General features: G+C 40.5%; 1 protein-coding gene across 12 annotated transcripts in view; it reads left to right on the top strand.

Moving 5' to 3' along the window:
- Positions 1–24159, top strand: part of hts (adducin 1-like protein hts) — an 88824-nt gene that overhangs the window by 25407 nt on the left and 39258 nt on the right. For all 12 annotated transcript variants that reach the window (XM_088269807.1, XM_088269803.1, XM_088269799.1 and 9 more), the window contains 8 exons: positions 12718–12842; positions 13740–13922; positions 14486–14618; positions 17128–17295; positions 18746–18970; positions 19593–19744; positions 20739–20879; positions 22615–22709. In XM_088269807.1, coding sequence (XP_088125933.1) covers positions 12735–12842; positions 13740–13922; positions 14486–14618; positions 17128–17295; positions 18746–18970; positions 19593–19744; positions 20739–20879; positions 22615–22709 — 1205 coding nt within the window. In that variant the 5' untranslated portion in view covers positions 12718–12734. The remainder of the gene's footprint in view (positions 1–12717; positions 12843–13739; positions 13923–14485; positions 14619–17127; positions 17296–18745; positions 18971–19592; positions 19745–20738; positions 20880–22614; positions 22710–24159) is intronic.

Below are 24159 nucleotides of genomic sequence, written 5' to 3'. Positions count from 1 at the left end.
TCCTCCCGACAAAGATCTATTCTGGTTCAACATGATGTGAATAAATAACTGGTCGAAATATATAATGTAATAATATATAACTAAATAAAATGCCGCCTATACAATGCCTGCATTGCTCCTGTTCTCTTATACGGCTGTGAAACATGGCACCTTACAAGGGCCCAGAACAGCCGTGTACTAAGCTTCGAGAATAGGTGTCTGCGGAGAATTTTAGGCGTGCGGTGGTTTGACTTTGCGAGGAATGAAGAGATAAGGCGTAGGACGCAGCAAATCTTGGTCACAACTGTCGTCAAGAAAAGGCGATTCAGTCGGCTCGGCCATGTACTCCGCGTGCCTCCCGAGAGCCGCCATAAGCTCGCCTCCTTTACAAGGCATCAGGTTCCCGACCACTGCTGACAATTCGTCGGCAGTTCTCGTCAGAACTTCGGGACGTGGATCTGACTTGGGAGGATGCAAGGGACAGCCGACAGAAAAGCCTGGAGACAGTTTGTGGACTCAATATGCTCCACATAGCTAGCGGATATGGTTCAATATTATTAAATAAATTGAGATCGGGTAGTTCGTGAACGGTCTGGTAACTAACTCGATCGCTGCAAACGAGCGGGTTTGAGATCCGTTTGTGAACGAACGAGTCGCATTTAATTGAGAACCTGCTGCCCAAGACTGGGAGGCTGATTTGGGCGGGTCAATAACATCCACTAGACGAACGATATTTGCATACATTCGCACTTAATGACGCAGTTATTTTTTTTTATCAACGATTTGCGTTTAACCGCAGAATGGGAATGAACTCTATCGCGATTACATTGCCGAATCCTCCGGTTAAAATCAACCGGAGTTTCGACAATCTCGTCCGGTCTCGTAATATATTGCATAGCTGGTCGGACATATCGACAGTTGGTGAGAAAATACATACCTATGGCGAGATGAAAGAAGCTTTTTACTGACCAGAAACTGTTTCCTCACTCACACGTTCCACATGTCCAAACCATCTCAACACACCTTTCTTGATTTTGTCGATAATGCTTGTCTCAGCCTTGGATTCTTTCCTTATTTCATCATTCGAACTTCTATCATACATCGTTTTGCCGCAAATTCCTCTGGGAGATCGCATTTCGACTGCATTTAGTTTACTTTCATATATACCTCAATAATTTTTTTTTTTGGGCAGCCCTGATCTCCTAAATCAAATAAAGCTTAGCGTGCGCCAAAGAGGTACTAGGCAAAAATCTGTATTCCCAGTATTTGTGCATAATGCAAACTATGCCCTGATCTCTCCCTTCGCGGCTTCACATGTATGTGATTATAATCCAGGATTCGGACCTCACATGCAAATGTAAAGAGTTTCTGCTCTATAAAAAGCTTCCTTCATCGCACCATAGATGTCTCTAGTCTCTAGTGAAATTCTAATGAATTCAAGCAAGCAAGAGGGCTGATCACCTTTCCTTCATGGATAAACGATCAAGATAACACTGCGTTTATATGACACAGTGCCCTATGCACCATTGGGGTGCGGATAAGGGTTTATTATTATATTTATTAAATCTTGATTGTAAGTCCCTCTCCAAGCACAAGAGCTCGGTCTCTTTTTTGAGAGGCACAGCGAATCTAAAACTATAAGTTTGCCATATGTATAAATGTTTAGATATTGTATTGTATTACTTAAAAATGTAATAATAATACAAAATAAAACCCTAATCCGCACCCAATGGTGCATAGGGCACTGCGTCATATAACCGCAGTGTTATCTTGATCGTTTACATATGAAGGAAAGGTGTGATCAGCCCTCCGCTTCAGGTACCAGTCCAGGGTAATATTGAATAAATATTACAGTGAAAAAAATCACTTGTATTTATTTTACCCCCCTTGGGAATCGAACCCGGGACCTCCAGAACGGTAGCCGAGCGTGCTGACCATTACACTACGGAGGCGTAAACTAAAAATGTAACTATATTATATAAATAAAATGTGACTTTATTAAATAAATACAATTGAAAAAAGACAAATTTTGCTCTGTCTATGATAAAAATGTCACATTTTTGAGTTGTCATGGTCTAGAAAATTAGGGATACTGAATGCTCACATTTCGAATCAACCTTTGAGGGGGGCACTTGGATAAGCATTGGGTAGAAATTGTCAACCTGCCGTAGTGTGACGTCATCTGACATTTAGGCATATTACCATAGGTTGTTTATTTTCATGGTTCGGTGGTATTTCGAGTCAAGTGTAACTAAGTTTTTTTTTATGTATGAGTGGGTAATGATTTCCAAGAGATGATAACATTATTTTCTATAGTGGAAACTTGATTTTCTATGTTGGAAATATTATTTTCTATATTGGAAACATGATTTTCCATATTAGAAACATAATTTTATATACTGGAGACATGATTTTCCATATTGGAAACATCATTTTATATATTGCAAACATGATTTTCCATATTAAAAACATGTTTTTTTCATAATTTTGAGTGTGTCCAAATACTTGTTCACAAAATCTGGATTATCTCAAATTACAGGAGTTATCTTCATATTATTTTTGACATCTCATCAAAGATGAAGACGAATATGGAAGTCTGGGCATTTACGGGGCTGACGACCGTCACAGGCTGGTTTAAGTGATCACTTTACACACGTGTAACATTCACCAATTCTACCCATTATTGACAACCACACTACTCGAATTCTTGGAAGTTCTATATATATATGAACCAATTTAGAAACCTTGCTCTTGAATCACTAGAATTTCACTTGAGACATCTATTGGTGAGATGTAAGGAAGCTTTTTACTAAGCAGAAACTCTTTTATTAGTATGTGAGGTCCGAATCCTGGATTATAATCACGCACATGAGAAACGCTAGGAAATACCATTTTCATTTTTAATTTATTATTAGATTAAAACCAATATTTTTAGCTTTTCCACTTTTTTATTTGACCAGCGACCGGGTTTCGTCGTTACCGACATCATCAGACTGGTCTGATGATGTCGGTAACGACGAAACCCGGTCGCTGGTCAAATAAAAAAGTGGAAAAGCTAAAAATATTGGTTTTAATCTAATAATAAATTAAAAATGCAATTCCATTACGAAGTGTCAGTGGATAATATAAATTTTCATTTTTATTATTTAAGCTTATAATTTGACCAGATAATTTATTTTTAGACCAGATTTTGTGAATAAGTATTTGGACATACTCAAAATGTTGATTTTCTATATTCGAAAGATTATTTTCTATATTGGAAACATGATTTTCTATATTGGAAACATAATTTTATATACTGGAGACATGATTTTCCATATTGGAAACATCGTTTTATATATTGGAAACATGATTTTATATACTGGAAACATGATTTTCTGTATTGAAAACATTATTTTCTGTATTGAAAACATGATTTTCTGTATTGAAAACATGATTTTCTGTATTGAAAACATGATTTTCTGTATTGAAAACATGATTTTCTGTATTGAAAACATGATTTTCTGTATTGGAAACATGATTTTCTATATTGCATACACGATTTTCTATATTGAAAACATGGTTTTCTATATTGGAAACATGGTTTTTTATATTCGAAACAAGATTATCTATATTCAAAACATGATTTTCTATATTGGAAACATGATTTTCTATATTGCATACACGATTTCTGTATCACAAAAACATGATTTTCCATTTATTTATAGATTTGGCGTTTAATTTGTAGAACTCCATTTTAATTTATGTCATTCTTTCATCTATTCAAACGCTTATCCGCACCCCAATGGAGCATAGGGCACTGCATCATATAAACGCAGTGTTATCTCGATCGAACCCGGGATTTCCAGAACGGTAGCCGAGCGTGCTGACCATTACAGTACGTTAAGTTATTTACGTACTATTATTATCGTATATAAGTACGCAAATAAAAGTAGAATTCAATCCGATAACCTTGTTTAATTTTGGATTTATTACCCAAAAAGATTTAGATGTTTGCGAGTTACCCCTTAATAAGGGTATAATTTGAAGATAATTCCAGTAAGGGGTGTGTTTCCCATGAATTCCCCATAGCTATATACCGTGGCACCATATCGCCCAGGCGACAAGCTGGCGGGTCGATATTCCGCGCACAGTCTTAGGGCACTAACCGTCGCACGCTTCCCCGCAGGGGTAGGCAGAGAGGATAGAACGCCACACCGTTCTGTCTTAGCAAACGATTTCAGTAAAAGTATCCCAGCAAAAGCGGCACATTTTTAACTTAATATTTACCTGCTACAGGGCAGAAAGTGTTGTTTTTGCATTTTGAAGAAAACGTATTGTTTAATTATTTTTTTAAATATATATTTTTCAAATGGAGAAAAAACCTTAAGGTTTTACCTAAAAAGATCTGTTGCACAGTAAAGAGTTCAATAAGTGGCTTGATATTTATTTTTAATACATTTGATTATATTTTTGAAACTTTAAAAACGATCGCCTGAAAAATCAAGTTTTTTTTATATATGACGTTGTTGAAAGGAGTGAGCGATGTGTCAGTTTATATTTAGTCCCGAAGATGGAAGCATCTATAGCTTCAGAAACAAAAAAAGTGTTTTCACTGACATTTTTATGAGGAATGTACGAATATACAAGAGCGATGATTGGCTGCAAAGACAGAGCGGTGTGGCGTTCTATTCTCTCGCCCATATCACACGGTCATTCCTCGGCCACCAATATAATCCGACTGGCATTCCTGGGAGTTGACCCCGTGACCCGAGCAGGTCTCCGATGTTAAATGAACAAATTGAAAATTCTTCTCTTTTTGTATGTACTATACGTACATACCGCTTACTCCTTTCAACAACGTCATGTATAAAAAAACTTGATTTTTCAGGAGATCGTTTTTAAAGTTTAAAAATATAATACAATGTATTAAAAATAAATATCAAGCCACTTATTGAACTTTTTACTGTGCAACAGATCTTTTTAGGTAAAACCTGAAGGTTTTTTCTCCATTTGAAAAATATTTAGGATATTTAAAAAAATAATTAAACAATACCTTTTCTTCAAAATGCAAAAACTACACTTTCTGCCCTGTAGCGGGTAAATATTAAGTTAAAAATATGCCGCTTTTGCTGGGATATAGTACATTTTCAGGGCATTCCGAAAACATTCACAACTGAAAAAGTATATGACGTTGTTGAAAGGAGTGAGCGATTTGTTTGCTAAATCATTTCCACCGTCTTCTTTTCCCCAATCCATCCGATGAACAGTCGAATGGATGAGGAAAGCTGAATGAATCTAGATTTCTAGTTGAGTCATACACCGGACTATTCGTCGGATAAATCTCGCATATCTTCTTCTTCTTCAGCCTTCTGTTGTCCACTGCCGGATATAGGCCTCTCCCGCGTACGTGTCAAATCGCAAGCGGAAATCACCTTCACCCATCCGATGTACAGTCGAACGGATGAGGTAAGCTGTCGCGGCGGTAAAGGGGAAAGCGAGCGCTGGAGATGTTTCGCAATTCGCCAGACGGCATAGATACATGTGTGGGCAACCATCGGCCCACCGGGCTACCTTGTCCGGCCCTCGACAGTTTGAGTGTGTCCAAATGCCCGTTCACAAAACTGGATTATCTCCGAGTATAGGGTGTCTTCATCCATGTTGAGATGTCGAAAAATCATGTTTAACCCTCCCTTCCCGGTGTTGTGTGCCTTGTACACATTGCTCTAATAACCATATTATCTCTATATGTATAATAAATACAAGGCTAAGGTTTTAGGGTACATCGGAGGTATTATATAAATATAAATATATATATATATATATATATATATATATATATATATATATATATATATATATATATATATATATATATATATATATATATATATATATATATATATATATATATATATATATATATATATATATATATATATATATATATATATATATATATATATATATATATATATATATATATATATATATATATATATATATATATATATATATATATATATATATATATATATATATATATATATATATATATATATATATATATATATATATATATATATAGGGTCCGCCATCTAAAGTTTTTTTTTTCAACTAGTGCTTATTTCGTGAATGGTAACACTTAGCTCATGTCTGATTTGACAGATAATTAGTTTTATCCTTCCGCTGAGCGAATATGGTTGTGTATACGCTTGAACAACGCTGGGAAATATTGCGACATTACTTTGAAAATCATGGTAATGTTGCAGAATGTGTGCGAAAATTGCGTACGGTTTTTGGAAGAAGAGAAGCACCGTCAGCTCCGTATGTTCGTTATCTTGTGAAAAAAGTGAAAGAAACTGGCATCCTCATCGATAAACCAAAGCGTGAAAAGCCAAAAACAGTGCGTACACCCGAGAATATCGATGTTGTGGCAGAAAGTGTGCGTGAAGCGCCATCAACATCAATTCACCGTCGTTCTCAACAATTGAACATTTCGGAGACATCATTGAGACGAATTTTGCATAAAGACCTTGGTATGACGCCATACAAAGTCCAATTGGTTCAGGAGTTGAAGCCAACTGACCATCCAATGCGTTTTCGCTTCGCTGAGTGGGCCTGCGATCGACTTACAGAAGATGCCGATTTTGCCAAAAAAATCATCTTTTCGGATGAAGCTCATTTTGATCTTGGCGGGTATGTAAACAAGCAAAATTGTCGTATTTGGGGCACAGAAAACCCGCACGCATACATTGAAAAGCCGGTACACCCAAAACGAGTCACTGTTTGGTGCGGATTTTGGTCCAGAGGCATAATTGGGCCATTTTTCTTTGAAAATGAGCAAGGAGTGGCCGTTACAGTCAATGGCGATCGTTATCGGGCCATGTTGAACGGATTTTTGTTCACAAAAATTGAAGAGGAGGATATTGGCAACATTTGGTTTCAACAGGACGGCGCTACGTGCCACACAGCCGAAGCTACACTCGATGTTTTCAAAAAAAATTTCAAAAAAAAAAAGTTATTTGGCGGACCCTTTATATATATATATATATATATATATATATATATATATATATATATATATATATATATATATATATATATATATATATATATATATATATATATATATATATATATATATATATATATATATATATATATATATATATATATATATATATATTCTTCTCCGTCTTATTCCTCATTGCTGAGGGTTGTGACCCTTGCACTTGCACAGCGCTCCAACCACTGAGGTGCCTGCTGCTGCCGTAATTTGCTCGGTCCATCGTGTGGGGATCTTCCTCTACCTCGCTTTCCCTCCAGGCTACCGATCACAACTAGTCGTTCCAGGCTATCCTCGTTGCCACGCGCAACGTGTCCAAAGAACTGGAGAATCCGTCGGGTACAGATATTGGCCAGAGTCAAGCCATAAATATATTTGCCATATATACACTGCCATATGTATACTGTTACCGCGACAATATATTCGCATCTCATTCTTGCATACACGGACTGTATAAGCGTGGGGAGCTCAAAGCTCAATGCTAGCGGTCAGTTGCTCTCAGGCTCTCGAAAAGAGCGGACCTATGCTTGTTCCGTGAGCGTTGCCAGATGTTTTCTTAATGTTTTCAGCAAATAAATCTAAATTATTATAATTTTTGACTTCATTTATAATTAATTAAGGGGATTAGCTATGAATGTCCGTATTTTTCCGATTAAAAATGGCTAATTTTTTATTGTGTAGTGACTACCCAACACCGGGAAGCAACGAAGGGAAGGGTTAATAAATTGGTCCGATTTTTGGCTCGGAGGTAGAATGATAACTTGGCTCCAAACCTCGGAAAGGTTGCCCATGCCTGGATGTAGAGTAATAACTCATATGCGCAAGAGGTGTTGCGCAATGAGCAAGGCGAGCGGGCCGCCTCGCGAAATGTCTGAGTATTTTTTTAAAATCTATGACCGCAATAATTTCGCCTAATCGAAAACAGTTATCGTCTCACGAATGCATGTACACAGTAAAACCTCGATATAACAAATGTCTGTTTAGCGAACTTCGGGTATAACGAACGAAAAATCCCTGTCAAATCGCTCACTCCTTTTAAGAACGTCATAAAAAAACTTGATTTTTCAGGAGAACGTTTTTAAAGTTTAAAAATATAATACCAATGTATTAAAAATAAATATCATGGCACGTATTGAACTTTTTACTGTGCAACAGATCTTTTAAGATAAAACCTGAAGGTTTTTTCTCCATTTGAAAAATATTTAGTATATTTAAAAAAAATCATTAAACCATACCTTTTCTTCAAAATGCAAAAACGACACTTTCTGCCCTGTAGCGGGTAAATATTAAGTTAAAAATATGTATCTTTTGCTGAGATAAAGTACATTTTCCGGGCATTCCGAAAACATGCACAGCTGAAAATTGACGATTTTTGATTTATGACGTTCTTGAAAGAGTGAGCGAAGAGTGGACCTATGCTTGTTCCGTGAGCGTTGCCAGATGTTTTTTCAATGTTTTCTGCAAATAAATCTACATTATTATAATTTTTGACTTCATTTATAATTAATTAAGGGGATTAGCTATGAATGTCCGTATTTTTTAAATTTAAAATGGCTATTTTTTTATTGTGTAGTGACTACCCAACACCGGGACGCGCGTTTTATTTTAACGCCGGAAGGGAAAGGTTAATAATTTGGTCCGATTTTTGGCTCGGAGGTAGAATGATAACTTGGCTCCAAACCTCGGAAAGGTTGCCCATGCCTGGATGTAGAGTAATAACTCATATGCGCAAGAGGTGTTGCGCAATGAGCAAGGCGAGCGGGCCGCCTCGCGAAATGTCTGAGTATTTTTTAAAAATCTATGACCGCAATAATTTCGCCTAATCGAAAACAGTTATCGTCTCACGAATGCATATAAGTATACAGTAAAACCTCGATATAACAAATGTCTGTTTAGCGAACTTCGGATATAGCGAACGAAAAATCTCTGTCAAATCGCTCACTCCTTTCAAGAACGTCATAAATAAAAAAAATCTTGATTTTTCTGGAGAACGTTTTTAAAGTTTAAAAATATAATACCAATGTATTAAAAATAAATATCATGGCACGTATTAAACTTTTTACTGTGCAACAGATCTTTTAAGATAAAACCTGAAGGTTTTTTCTCCATTTGAAAAATATTTAGTATATTTAAAAAAAATAATTAAACAATACCTTTTCTTCAAAATGCAAAAACAACACTTTCTGCCCTGTAGCGGGTAAATATTAAGTTAAAAATATGCCGCTTTTGCTGGGATCTAGTACATTTTCTGGGCATTCCGAAAACATGCACAACATGAAAATTGACGATATTTGATATATATGACGTTGTTGAAAGGAGTGAGCCAGTTATCGTCTCACGAATGCAATATATACAGTAAAACCTCGATATAACAAATGTCTGTTTAGCGGACTTCGGATATAACGAAGAAAAATCCCTGTCTAATGTGAAAATATTAAAAAAAACGTCTTGTAAGACCCAGTGTTCGTTAAGTCACATTTTAATTTTCTCTTAATTATATCTTTTTATCATTTAACTTTATATACTTCTCAGAACATGGTCTATCACTTGGTTCTTCCCAAGAAAGGACACTTTCCATTCCTCGCCATAACACATCATTCTTCAGTAACTCCTTCTCTGTCCAAGCGGCCAGACTATGGAATGAATTACCTCTCCGCGTAAACACATGCACCTTCTCTAATAACTTTCAAGAAACGTCTGAGACATTACTTTCTATCATCAGGATCCTAACTGCCCATCAAACCTCCTCCCTCTACTTCCTTCCCTAAACTCCCTTCTTCCTTTGGCTTCCTTATTATCATCGATATGTAATTTATATTTTTTTTAAATGTTCAAGTACTATCTACCCTCTGATTGCAAACAGCTATACTTATATGGTATCAAACGTTTTGACCAATATCACTAGTCTGTTTTTGGTTGGTCGGATGATATTACATTTTATCAATAAGCCAGCCAATGAGTACTTATTTCTTTTCTGTACATGATGTTCAAATAATCGAATAGTTCCGGTGTTGAAAAGTCGAATAACCGGTTAAAAATACAATTCGGATATCACCCGGTCTGGACATAGGCCTCTCTGGGCGGCTACTCGTATATTGCCATAAGCGAAAGATAATCGGTATTATTTCCTCTGTGAACGGTCCGAGGGGCTTGCGCAAGTGTGGGGCGTGTGGACCGGGCTGTTTGACATTAAAATTGGAAACAGAACGTGCAAAAGAAGGTATGCAGTCGACGAAAATTGACGATGCAATAGGACACAAGGATGTATCGGATTTAGTGGTGTCCTATTTAGAAAATAAGACAAATAAATGCAAAAAAACAACCCTAGCTCACCACTTAGCACAAAATCCCGATGGAAAACAACACTAACTCACATCTTAGCACAGAATCATAATGAAATACAACAACCCTAACATAAAATCACGATAAAAACATCAACCCTAACTCACAACCTAGCTCAAAATTCCGATGGAAAAAAACAACCCTATCTCACAACCTAGCACAAAATCTCGATTAAAACAACAATCCTTACTAACAACCTAGTAAAAAATCCCTATGAAAAGAATCAACCCTCGCTCACAACCTAGAACAAAATACAAATGAAAAAAAAAATAACTGCCTCACAAACCAGCACAATATCGAAATAGAAAAAACAACCTTCGCTACAACCTAGCACAAAATCTAGATGGAAAAATAACAATAACCCTAACTCGCAAGCACCAAATTCCGATAAATAAAACAACTCTAATTCATAACGTATCACAAAATCCAGATGGAGAATAACAACCTTGACTCACGACCTAGCACAACATCCCGTTTGACAAAAAAAACAACCCAAACACACAACCTGGCGCAAAATCTCAGCCATGGCATAAAGACATGACAACACAATGCTGCTCCTTACACGATGGAGATAAAACAACCCTAACTCACAACCTAGCACAAAATCCCGATGGACAAAAAAACAACCGTAACTCACAACCTAGCAAAAGTTACCAACCGATGCATGAAAACATTGCAACATCATGCTACTACACCTTACACAGTGGAGATAAAACAACCCTAACTCACAACCTAGCGCAAAATCCCAACAACATTTTGAGTGTGTCCAAATACTTGTTCACAAAATCTGGATTATCTCCAATTACAGGAGTTATTTTCATATTATTTTTTGACATCTCATCAAAGATGAAGAAGAATATGTCTTGTGTGAAGAAGGAATGTTAATGAATGTTACACGTGTGTAAAGTGATCACTTAAACCAGCCTATGACAGACATTGTTTGTTTTATTGATCTACAGTGAAATTCTAGTAAATTCAAACAGTTTGTTTCGAAATTAAAAAATATAATTAAAAGTATCAAGATCTTGAGTAGTGTGTTTGTACATAGAATTGGTGAATGTTACACGTTTTTTAAGTGATCACTTAAACCAGCCTATGACAGTCGTCAGCCCCGTGAATGCCCAGACTTCCATATTCTTCTTCATCTTTGACGAGATGTCAAAAAATAATATCAAAATCCCGACCGCGACATAAAGAGATGACATCACAATGCAGGCACCTTACGTAGACAAAGACTTTGGACACACAGTTTGAGAAGCAGCGCCCGTTCTGCTCCGCTGGTGGCGATGACTCATCGCCACTACCACAGACGAAAATACAATTTTTATACACGCAACACTTTTTATACGAAATTTAACTCTTGCATAATGTTTTGTGTGTAATTTCACTTTTCCGTTGCACACACTGCGAGCTCTACATAATTCCAGCCCGCAATGATGCGTCGTTATCTTGATCGTCGATGAAATTAACTAGCTTACCGCCACGCCGCTTCCACGCAGGGGTAGGCGGAGAGAATGGAACGCCGTGCCAAATCTGACGTAGCAAAGCGTTCTTCGCCTCTTCCACATTCACGCTTAACCTCATACATAGATACCCGCCGATTATTCCAACTCCTTTCAAGTATTTGAAATACTTGATCGTGCCGAGTTATCCTCGGGTCATTGTTTATCGTGTCATTCGGCCACGTCATCATCATCCATGTGTTTATTTCATTTGTTATGTACTTATTGCGCTAAAACATTCGAGTCGTCCCTCGAGAGCGGCATGCTAAGATATTATATAAGATGTCTCGACAGAGACGAAGTTTCTTTTCATACGAAGCTAATGTGGAAGTATGGGTATTTACAGAGCTTGTATGGCTGATATCTCAACATAGATGAACAAGAATATGGACGTCTGGGTATTTACAGGGCTTACGACCTGTCACAGCCTGGTTTAAGTTATCATTTTATATGCGTGTATCATTCGAGATATGTGAAATGTCTCGACAGAGACGAAGTTTCTTTCCATACGAAGCGAATGTGAAGATCTGGGTATTTACAGAGCTTGCGTAATTGACTTCTGCACAAAAAAAAGAGAAAAATAATTTTAATTTTACATACAATTTTTATACAATTGATTGTTTACCCATTCCTTTATTTTGCCTTTGTTCCATATTTTATTTTGACCTCTAACTCCGTCGGCAACAAATTAAAAATGTTTGTAACGACTCTACTTCAACTCTCTCTCTCCCTGTCTCTTTCGCTCTCCCTCTCTCCCCCTCTCGCTCTACTGTCCCTGAAGTGAGATAAGCTGCGTTGCGGTATCCTTGTTCGGAGTCACTAACGACTGTTCCCGTCTGCCCGCAGGTCCCCGGGGAGCAGCTATGGCGGACACGGAGGCGGAGCTGCCGCCGGTCATCACCAACGGGACCTCCAACCGGGACGAGGACGAGGAGGAGCGCCTCCGGCAGCGCCCGGCCGACATCGATGCCGTACGTACCCTGCCCTCGCCAGCACACCAGTGTCGCATCAGTTACTCTGAGATTGATGTCATTCAAAGTCATGTTTCCAGTTGCCTTGTAATGTTACACTGGTTATAGTAATGAGAGTAAAATTGCTGGCCATGTTGCCAGTTGCCTCCCAATGTTACAGCAGTTACTGACACTTTATAGTAATGGAAGTCATATTATAGTAAAGAGCGTAACATTCCTAGGCATTTTATAGTAACGGGAGTCATATTTCTAGCCATGTTGCCAGTTGCCTTAAAATGTTACAATAGTTACTGTACACTTAATAGTAACAGAAGTAACATTCCTAGCCATGTCGCCAGTTGCCTTCCAATGTCACACCAGTTACAGTTATAGAACCGGAAGTAACATTGCTAGCCATGTTCCCGGTTGCCCTTAAATGTTAGAATTGTTACTGTGCTCTTAATAGTAACAGGAGTAACATTACTATCCATGTTCCCAGTTATCTTTAAATATTATCCCAGTACTATACTTTTTATAGCAATGGGAGTCATGTCTCTAGCCGTGTTACCAGTTGCCTTCAAATATTGCTCCACTGTTGGTCGCCTTGCAGTGTAACCAAGTTCTGTATCTCAACGAAGGTGGAGATGCATGTGACTCTTATCCCTCTCGCTCTCACAGGACTAGAGGGAGATGGAGTAACATTGCTATCCATGTTCCCAGTTGCCTCGAAATGTTACAGCAGTTACTGCACACTTTATAGTAACGTGCGTCATACTCTAGCCATGTTGCCAGTTGCCTTCGAATATCGCTCCACTGAATATCGAATATCACCACTCGCCTCGCAGAGTCACCAAGTTCTGAAGGCAGAGAGAGACATGTGACTATTATTCCTCTCACACCTCTCGCACTGTGCCGCAGGACGTGAGGGAGATGGAGCGCCGCAAGCGCGTGGACCTGATCATGTCGTCCAAGATCTTCCGCGAGGAGCTGGAGCGCATCCTGGACACGCAGCTGCGCGAGGGCGGCGGCGCCGGCCTGCTGCAGCAGATCTCCGACATGATGGGCGTACCCGCGTCGCGCGTGCACGCCGGCACCTTCAAGGTAACCAGCCACACAGCTCTCACTCCTTTCAACAACGTCACGTATCAAAAATTGTCAATTTTCAGTTGTGCGTGTTCTCGGAATGCCCCGATAATGTACTATATCCCAGCAAAAGCGGCATATTTTCAACTTAATATTTACCCGCTACAGGGCAGAAAGTGTTATTTTTGCATTTTGAAGAAAAGGTATCGTTTAATTTTTTTTTAAATATACTTAACATTTTTCAAATGGAGAGAAAACCTTCAGGTTTTACCTAAAAAGATCTGTTGCACAGTAAAAAGTTCAATAAGTGGCTTGATATTTATTTTTAATAAATTTAATTATATTTTTCAACTTTAAAAACGGTCTCCTGAAAAATCAAGTTTTTTGATAAATGACGTTGTTGAAAGGAGTGTGCGATATATGTAAATTAAATTAAAATTCAATCCAAATAACCGTGTTCAATTTTAAATATATTACCCAACAATTCAATATGTAATTCTACCAACTCAGTTACAGTAAATACACAAGTATAAAGCCTGCCTTTATTATTTTTTTGTTTAAATTGTCGTGTCTTGTTCCAGAATTCCAACTGCGTGCTGCCGATCAATGACATCCGCGGCATGGAAGGCATGGGCTACGAGAAGGGAGAGAAGATCCTCCGGTGCAAGCTCGCCGCCTTGTACCGCCTCATGGACCTGTACGGCTGGACCCAAGGTAGCCTCAACCGTACCGCACCTGCCCAACCCTGGCGTGCAGGCCACCTTCCCTACCCTGGCGTGCAGGCTATCTTCCCAAGCGCGCAGGCCACCTTCCCAACCCTAGCGTGCGGGCCACCTTCCCTACCCTAGCGTGCAATACACCATACTAGTATGCTGTCTCTTAGCTTCTAGCCATGCATACATTGGTACCAAGCTAGGACGCAAAATGCCCAACCCTCTTCTAGTGGAACGGGAGAGCCAGCAGTCTCTGTGAGCGGCTTCTCCTGAGCAGTTCTACGTGGTTTCCTCCCAGCAATGAGCAAATGCTGACAAGTTCCCGATTGGCCCACACTAGATTATCCCTCCTGTTCCTGACACAGATTCAAATAAAAATATGATATTAGCTAGAAGAAATGAAAATCTACTTACTGATCTATAAACCTTCAAAAAAATTCATGCTGTGTAGACTCTGGGGCCTACTCTCCCATATATACTGCTCTAACCATTCTCTATACATGATCACACCATCTAATACACCCTTGAACCTCCCAACTATACCTGCCTCAGCTGCACATATATACCTTCTGATTCCTCCACTCCTGACCCTGGCATACAGTCCTAGCTTCTAGCCATACATGCTATGTAGACTCTCGGGCCTACTCTCCCATATATACTGCTCTAACCATTCTCTATACATGATCACACCATCTAATACACCCTCGATCTTCCCAACTATACCTGCCTCAGCTGCACATATATACCCTCTGACTCCTCCACTCCTGACCCTGGCATACAGTCCTAGCTTCTAGCCATACATGCTATGTAGACTCTCGGGCCTACTCTCCCATATATACTGCTCTAACCATTCTCTATACATGATCACACCATCTAATACACCCTTGATCTTGCCAACTATACCTGCCTCAGCTGCACATATATACCCTCTGACTCCTCCACTCCTGACCCTGGCATACAGTCCTAGCTTCTAGCCATACACGCTATGTAGACTCTCGGGGCCTACTCTCCCATATCGCTCACTCCTTTCAAGAACGTCATAAATCAAAAAACTTGATTTTTCAGGAGAACGTTTTTAAAGTTTAAAAACATAATACAATGTATTAAAAATAAACATCAAGCCACATATTGAACTATTTACTGTGCAACAGATCTTTTTAGGTAAAACCTGAAGGTTTTTTCCCCATTTGAAAAATATTAAGTATATTTAAAAAAATAATTAAACACTTAATTTTTTTTCAAAATGCAAAAACAACACTTTTTGCCCTGTAGCGGGTAAATATTAAGTTAAAAATATGCCTCTTTTGCTGAGATATAGTACATTTTCTGAGCATTCCGAAAACATGCACAACTGAAAATTGACGATTTTTGATTTATGACGTTCTTGAAAGGAGTGAGCGATATATACTGCTCTAACCATTCTCTATACATGATCACACCATCTAATACACCCTCGATCTTCGCAACTATACCTGCCTCAGCTGCACATATATACCTTCTGATTTCTCCACTCCTGACCCTGGCATACAGTCCTAGCTTCTAGCCATACATGCTGCGTAGACTCTCGGGCCTACTCTCCCATATATACTGCTCCAACCACGCTCTTCACATTGGCAAATCATCTCAGAGACCTTTTCTATATGCAGCACCTCGATGGGTCCGCTGGCCTACATGCCGGATGGGCCTTTGCAGTGCCTGCTAGAGCATACAGCGCCGGGCGAGCGAGTCTCTGAACCAATATTTCAGACACTTTTATGGACCCAGCGGACATTTTCAATCATAAAATCGCCTTTTAAATATTTTATCTATGTGATAAAAAGAATTAAAAGTTTAAATGAATAAATAATTGCAATTTATGTATTAAATGTTGAATTAAACACTGATTTTTTTATTCTACTAAGTTGTATTTTGTTGTTGTCCGCCTCCGTAGTGTAATGGTCAGCACGCTCGGCTACCGTTCTGGAGGTCCCGGGTTCGATTCCCAAGGGGGGTAAAATAAATATTTTTCACTGTAATATTTATTCAATATTATTACCCTGGACTGGTACCTGAAGCGGAGGGCTGATCACCTTTCCTTCATGAGTAAACGATCAAGATAACACTGCGTTTATATGACGCAGTGCCCTATGCACCATTGGGGTGCGGATAAGGGTTTTATTATTATTATTATTATTGAAATTAAATATCAAGCCACTTATTGAACTTTTTTCTGTGCAACAGACCTTTTTAGGTAAAACCTGAAGGTTTTTTCTCCATTTGAAAAATATTTAGAATATTTAAAAAAAATAATCAAACAATACCTTTTCTTCAAAATGCAAAAACTACACTTTCTGCCCTGTAGCGGGTAAATATTAAGCTAAAAATATGCCGCTTTTGCTGGGATATAGTACATTTTCAGGGCATTCGGAAAACATGCACAGCTGAAAATTGACGATTTTTTATTTATGACGCTGTTGAAAGGAGTGAGCGATGTGTCTAATTCGCGCCCCTAATTGGTCATTGGTTTCCAGGCAACGATAACCAGGTGACGGCGCGGCTGAACGCTGACGAGGAGGTGTTCCTGACCGCCCCGAGGGGCCTGCTGTGCCACGAGGTCACCGCCTCCTCCCTCGTCAAGGTGGACATGCAGGGCGCCGTCATCGACAGCGGCACCACCAACTTCCCCATCAACGTGGACAGTAAGCCCCTCTTGCCTTGCATCGAGAGATGAGACCCGTTCCGGAACACCCTGGAATCCCTCCGGATCTAATTAAAAGAAAAATTATACATACTCTGGGAACAAAGTGAATGGTCCACTGAAATCAGTTATAGCAAATAAAAACCTATCAGCGGAAGCTAAACTGGCAGTGCACAACGGAGTCCCGGTTCCAGCTCTAATGTATGGAAGTGAAACATGGAGTTGGCAAACGAAGGATGAAAGTAGACTGAATGCAGTCGAAATGCCATCTCTCAGAAGAATGTGCGACAAAACGATGTATGATAGATGTACGAATAGTGAAATAAGGAAGGAATGCAAAGCTGAGATAAGCATTATCGATACAATTAAGAAAGGTGTGTTGAGATGGTTTGGACATGTAGAACGAACGAGTGAGGAAAGAACGGTTAAACAAATTTATGAGGCGAATGTAATTGGGAAAAGGAGCAGAGGAAGACCGAGAAAAACATGGGACGATCAGGTATGCCAAATACTTGAAAGTGGTCAGGTTAGGAGTCGTAACAATCGGCGGGTATGTATGAGGAGATGCATGAACGTGGATGAGGCGAAGAATGTTTGCAAAGACAGAGTGGTGTGGCGTTCTATTCTCTCTACCTACCCCTGCGGGGAAGCGGCGTGATGGTTACAGAGACAGTCGGACATCAATTCTTGTACTCCTGGTAAGGTTGACACATTTCGGATTGGTGTTTTTGTACGCCTGCGGACAGATTGGTGTGGCATTCTATTCTCGCCCGTCCCTGTTGAGAAGCGGCACAATGGTTACTTGTATCTTGTTGTGACACTGCGACATGTGTGGACTGACAGATGGCAGCACCATCTGTTTAGAAGCATAAAATTTATAAACGTAACTAATAAATAATAAGTCTCTTCCTGATAGTAAAATGGTTCCCTCATTAGTATGAGGGATGCCGTTCTTTGTTCATTCACACGGTTGTCCATTATGACAGCTAGCGTGTTGCAGGCTTCATGGGTGCAAGAACAAAACTGACAGATGGCAGGACCATCTGTTGAGAAGCATAAAATGTTTATTCAGTCCCCTCGCGACCCCTGTCGGAGTACACAGTTGCCTGTCGGCGATCTCTGACCCCTGATCTATGAGGTCTTAAGAGTGAGCTATGATACAGAGGGAGGTCACAATAGACCTAATATGGTCGCAGTGACATAAGGGACGCAAGATCCCTTGACCTCATTATATAAAAAAAATATTTATTGTAACTGCAGACAGTTGGTAGAATTCCATATTCAGTAAATAATAATAAAAATATGCGTGTTTGATAATGTCTTAAAAAGACGAAACGCGTCACGTATTAACATATACATAATTAAATGTAGAATTCAATCCAATAACCTTGTTTAATTTTGGATATATTACCCATCAAATATTTGAAAATGAGCGTTTGTGCGCGTTGCAGGCTTCATGGTGAACTCGTGGGTGCACGCGGCGCGGCCGGACGTGCGCTGCATCGTGCACACGCGCGCGCCCGCCGTGCTGGCCGTGGCCGCGCTGCGCGGCGGGCTGGTGCCGCTGTGCCGCGAGGCGGCCGTGCTGGGCGAGGTGCCCTGCCTGGTGGGCCCGCTGGAGCGCGACCGCGTGGCGCGCGCGCTCGGGCCCAGCTCCAAGCTGCTGCTGCTGCAAGGTGGGCCCCGGACACTAACTCACTTACTCATCCGCACCTGCTTGGCAGAGCACTGCCTCATCCGGCCCTGGTTGGGAGAGCACTACCTCCTCATCCGCCCCTGCTTGGGGGAGCACTACCTCCTCATCCGCCCCTGCTTGGGGGAGCAATACCTCCTCATCCGCCCCTGCTTGGGAGAGCACTACCTCCTCATCCGGCCCTTCTTGGGGCTTGTCTAACTGTGCAAACTCCACCGTCATCCTAGTGTACTGATCCGTTATTTGGGCATACACAGGACTTATCACTGCATTCAGTGATCACTTCATACAGTGGACTGATCTCCACCGCCATCCCTGTGTTTTAGCTCTCAGTCATTCACTTTATTTTTCATCAAATATAATTACGATTCCAGATTATTTTAAATCTGTCCTCACCAGCTATTCCCGTGTCGGGGGCGCATCTTACGACACCCGTTTTTTCCCCACTTTAATGGTCCTTTTTAAGTCCACACTCTAGTGGTCCTTTTTAAGGCCATATTCCAGTGGTCCTTTTTAAGACCACACTTTAGTGGTCCTTTTTAAGACCACACTTTAGTGGTCCTTTTAATGTCTACACTCTAATGGTCCTTCTTATGTCTCGGCAGGTAACGGCGGCGGCGCTCTCTGCTGCGGGGCGACGGCCGAGGAGGCGTGGCTGCACGCGCGCTGCCTGGCCGCCGCGTGCGAGGCGCACGCGCGCGTGGCGCACGTGCCCGAGGAGCGCCTGCTCACGCTCGACGAGGAGACGCGCAAGCAGGTACGCCGTCATCGCTCGTACCCCACTCACCCTGCGGCGTAGTCCTGAAGCGACGCGATAGCGAAAATTGGGTGTCCTGATAGAATTCTTTAGATGGGAACTGCATTTTTATTTACCTAGCTTATTGTGTACAAGGTGGACAATCTTCCATGTCCGCCTCCGTAGTGTAATGGTAAGCACGCTCGGCTACCGTTCTAGAGGTCGCAGGTTCGATTCCCAGGACGGGTCAAATAATGACATATATACACATTCTCAAGGCCACTACTAATGCCCCCTGACACGGAGAATCACAAACCTACCCATCAATGTTCAAATTACATTGAATTTTTTTCAATAATTGAGGAAAAAGTCTGCCTCCGTAGTGTAATGGACAGCACGCTCAACTACCGTAACAGAGGTCCCGGGTTCGATTCCCAGGCGGGTGGGGGGGGTCAAATAAATGCAAGGGATTTTTTCCTTCCAATATATATTCAATATTACCCTGGACTGGTGCCCGAAGCGGAGGGCCGATCACCTTTCCTTCTTGCGTTAACGATCAAGATAACCCTGCGTTTATACGATGCAGTGCCCTATGCACCATTGGTGTGCGGATAAGGGTTTGAAATTTAAAAAATTATGTACAAGGTTTTTATAGATCATTAAGTGGATTTTTGTTTCTTCTAGCTAATTAAATATGTTTTTATTTGAATCTGTGTTGGGAACAGGAGGGATAATCTAGTGTGGGCCAATCGGGAACTTGTCAGTATTTGCTCATTGCTGGGAGAAAACCACGTAGAACTGCTCAGGAGAAGCCGCTCAGAGTCTGCTGGCTGTCCTCAACAGGCCTCCCGTTCCACTAGAAGAGGGTCGGGCATGTTGTGTCCTAGCTTGGCGTATGGCAGCAATGTCCTTGGCTAGTTTTATCATGTATGATACCACCTCTTTAGAGAGTTCCCTATGAACTAGCACTGTGCCCTCACGACGGGCAAAGCGTTGAGAGACGACTCGGTTTCAGATCTACGACGAGGCCAGGAAGCCGCCCAAGGACGCGGGGCCCAAGTGGAGGGTCGGCGGCGAGGAGTTTGAAGCCCTCATGAGGATGCTGGACAACGCCGGCTTCCGCACCGGCTACATCTACAGGCAGCCTCTCGTTAAGGTAACGCATCTGTATTATTTTGAAGCATGGAGGTGGCAAAAAGAGGATGAGAGAAGACTGAATGCACTAATGTGCAAAGGCAAATAGCCGCAAGTTAAAAACAGTAGTTTTAAGATAAATGAGTTTATAGTTAACTTAGCTTATAGTTAGCTTTTTACCAACACATGTATTAAATTAATACAATTTTGCGGCTGTTTGTATAATGAATATCTCGGTAAAGGAAAGGTTATTAACCGGATCCACGCGGCTCGCATAACCGTATGTGTTTTAACAAAACATGCCCCATACGCGGCTGACATAAGCGTATGTGTTTTTACTTTGCTCCAAGTTTCCAACCTCAGTTCAACTTGGAGGGATTTTTTCATGGTGTGGAACTTTGGATAAAATAATACGTCAATCCTCGGCCTTATGACATCTGTTGAAATATCTGACTAATAATTTGTAACATCACAAGGATAAATAAAAGAACAGATCCCCGATTTTTCTCGCGGTCGGTAATTAGTCCGCGCCATAATCATGCCCTATATCTGTCTCACTCTCGACGCTACGCATCGCCAGCGGGTAAGAGTGACACACGATGCGTGCTTTGATTTATTTATGTTACGATCTTATTTGTTTATATTACGATATATTTCAAGAATAATGTGACACACGTGTATTATAGAGTACCAAAAAGGCACAGTGAATCCCACTGAACGTTTTTGTTTAGGAAAATAAATGGTTTCTTAACTAAATACATGATAAAAGTAATCATTTAAAAAATGGCAAAATACCGCCGCGCACGGGCGTCTCTCAGGAACAAAATTAACGCGGTTAATAGGTTAATTACCAAATTAAGAAATTTCAGAGGTGCATATTTACCATATTATGGTAATATATTTAACATATTATGTTTAATGCCAGATGTGAGCCCACTTAACTGAGCGCAGGCAATAAAAATTTGGAGCAGTTGTCTTATTTTTACAAAACTAGGCGTTTTTTCTGCGGCACACCAACTAATCACCGCGGTACACCAGTATATGCGGCATACACGCGGCGGAACAATCTTCTTCTTCATCTTGTAGGCCTTGTGGCCTGTTTTTAAGAACAACTACTACTACTACTACTACCATCACGCCGTTTCCCCGCAGGGGTAGGCAGAGAGGATGGAACGCCACACTCTTCTGTCCTGACATACACTCCTTCACATCCATACATCTAGTCATACATGCCCTCCGATTACGCAGACTTTTGACACCGCCAGATTTTAGGTTCTGATTGATCTGATCGTGCCAAGTCTTTTTCGGTCGTCCACGTTCTGTTTTCCCTCTCACATTCGCCACATATATTTTCTTAGTCATTCTCTCGCTATCCATTCGCTCCACATGTCCATACCACCGCAAAGAGCTCTTTCTAATCTTTTCAATTATTCCTCGTTCAGCCTTACATTCCTTTCTTATATCATCGTTTTTAATTCTGTCATACAATGATTTTCCACACATTCGTCTGAGGGAGCGCATTTCAACAGCATTCACTCTGCTTTCATCCTGTATAGAACAATGCACTATATAAAAAAGCCCAAAGCCTGTGAAAAAGATAAAGGCTCTCTCCAACAAAACCCCACTCGATCCGTGTTAAAATATTACCTTTTCCCATTTTTCCCAAATAATACTATGACATGTTTTATGACGCAGTTATGTAGCCATGGACTTGTCCGCTTTTGCAAGTTATTTTATGTGTGTGATTGGGATTTCAGGGAGAGGTACCGAAGCCAAGGAACGATATAGAAGTGCCGCCAGCGGTGTCCGCGCTCGGATACCTCCTGGAGGAAGAAGAGCTCTACAAGCAAGGGTCAGTATCAACATGTGCCGGTAAACTAGTCGAGGCAGTTCAAACATGAGCCGGTAATCTAGTCGAGGCAGTTCAAACACGAGTCGGTAAACTAGTCGAGGCAGTTCAAACATGAGCCGGTAATCTAGTCGAGGTGGTCCTGACACGAGCCGGCAAACTAGTCGAGGCAGTTCAAACATGAGCCGGTAATCTAGTCGAGGCAGTTCAAACATGAACTGGTAATCTAGTCGAGGCAGTTCAAACATGAGCCGGTAATCTAGTCGAGGCAGTTCAAACATGAGCCGGTAAACTAGTCGAGGCAGTTCAAACATGAGCCGGTAATCTAGTCGAGGCAGTTCAAACATGAGCCGGTAATCTAGTCGAGGCAGTTCAAACATGAGCCGGTAATCTAGTCGAGGCAGTTCAAACATGAGCCGGTAAACTAGTCGAGGCAGTTCAAGCATGAGCCGGTAATCTAGTCGAGGCAGTTAATGAAAATTGTAAAATGTTAATATTCTTAGTTTTTCTCTCTTTTTTTGTGTGTATATTAGGTTAACACACTATCTGCGGACGGATTCGCGCTCATAATAGGGATAAACATCTCTGAAAAGAAGTGATAACATTTAACCATACTGTATACGTGGATATGAGATCAAAAGATGCCGCAAAAGTCATGCGTAAAAATAACTTACACGCAATTTACGACGAGTCGAGTGAAACGGTAAAATTACCCTTCCCGTATATCGCTCACTCCTTTCAAGAACGTCATAAATCAAAAAACTTGATTTTTCAGGAGAACGTTTTTAAAGTTTAAAAATATAACACAATGTATTACAAATAAATATCAAGCCACTTATTGAACTGTTTACTGTGCCACAGATCTTTTTAGGTAAAACCTGAAGGTTTTGTCTCCATTTGAAAAATATTTAGTTTATTTTAAAAAATATATTAAACAATACCTTTTCTTCAAAATGCAAAAACAACACTTTCTGCCCTGTAGCGGGTAAATATTAAGTTAAAAATATGCCGCTTTTGCTGGGATATAGTACATTTTCTGGGCATTCCGAAAACTTGCACAGCTGAAAAACGACAATTTTTGATTTATGACGTTCTTGAAAGGAGTGAGCGATATAGTGTGCTAAGATCGTTAAAAAACATTAAAATATGTATGTAAAAAAGAACTCCACCGACAAGGCACGCGAGATGGCTTGGTGGGTTCGGCCGTCCTCGTTCTGTCTACCTTTTGAATGTATTTATCCTATAATGTGAATGTGCTTGTCCGCCTCCGTAGTGTAATGGTCAGCACGCTCGGCTACCGTTGTGGAGGTCCCGGGTTCGATTCCCAAGGGGGGTAAAATAAATATAAGTGATTTATTCACTGTAATATTTATTCAATACTACCATGGACTGGTACCTGAAGCGGAGGGCTGATCACCTTTCCTTCATGTGTAAACGATCAAGATGCGTTTAT

This window comes from Brachycentrus maculatus, unplaced genomic scaffold (assembly GCF_059751285.1).
Source record: "Brachycentrus maculatus isolate JH-2025_06_01 unplaced genomic scaffold, ASM5975128v1 h1tg000363l, whole genome shotgun sequence".
In the NCBI taxonomy this organism is placed as follows: Eukaryota; Metazoa; Arthropoda; class Insecta; order Trichoptera; family Brachycentridae; genus Brachycentrus; species Brachycentrus maculatus.
This window is presented reverse-complemented; position numbering and strand designations above follow the sequence as displayed.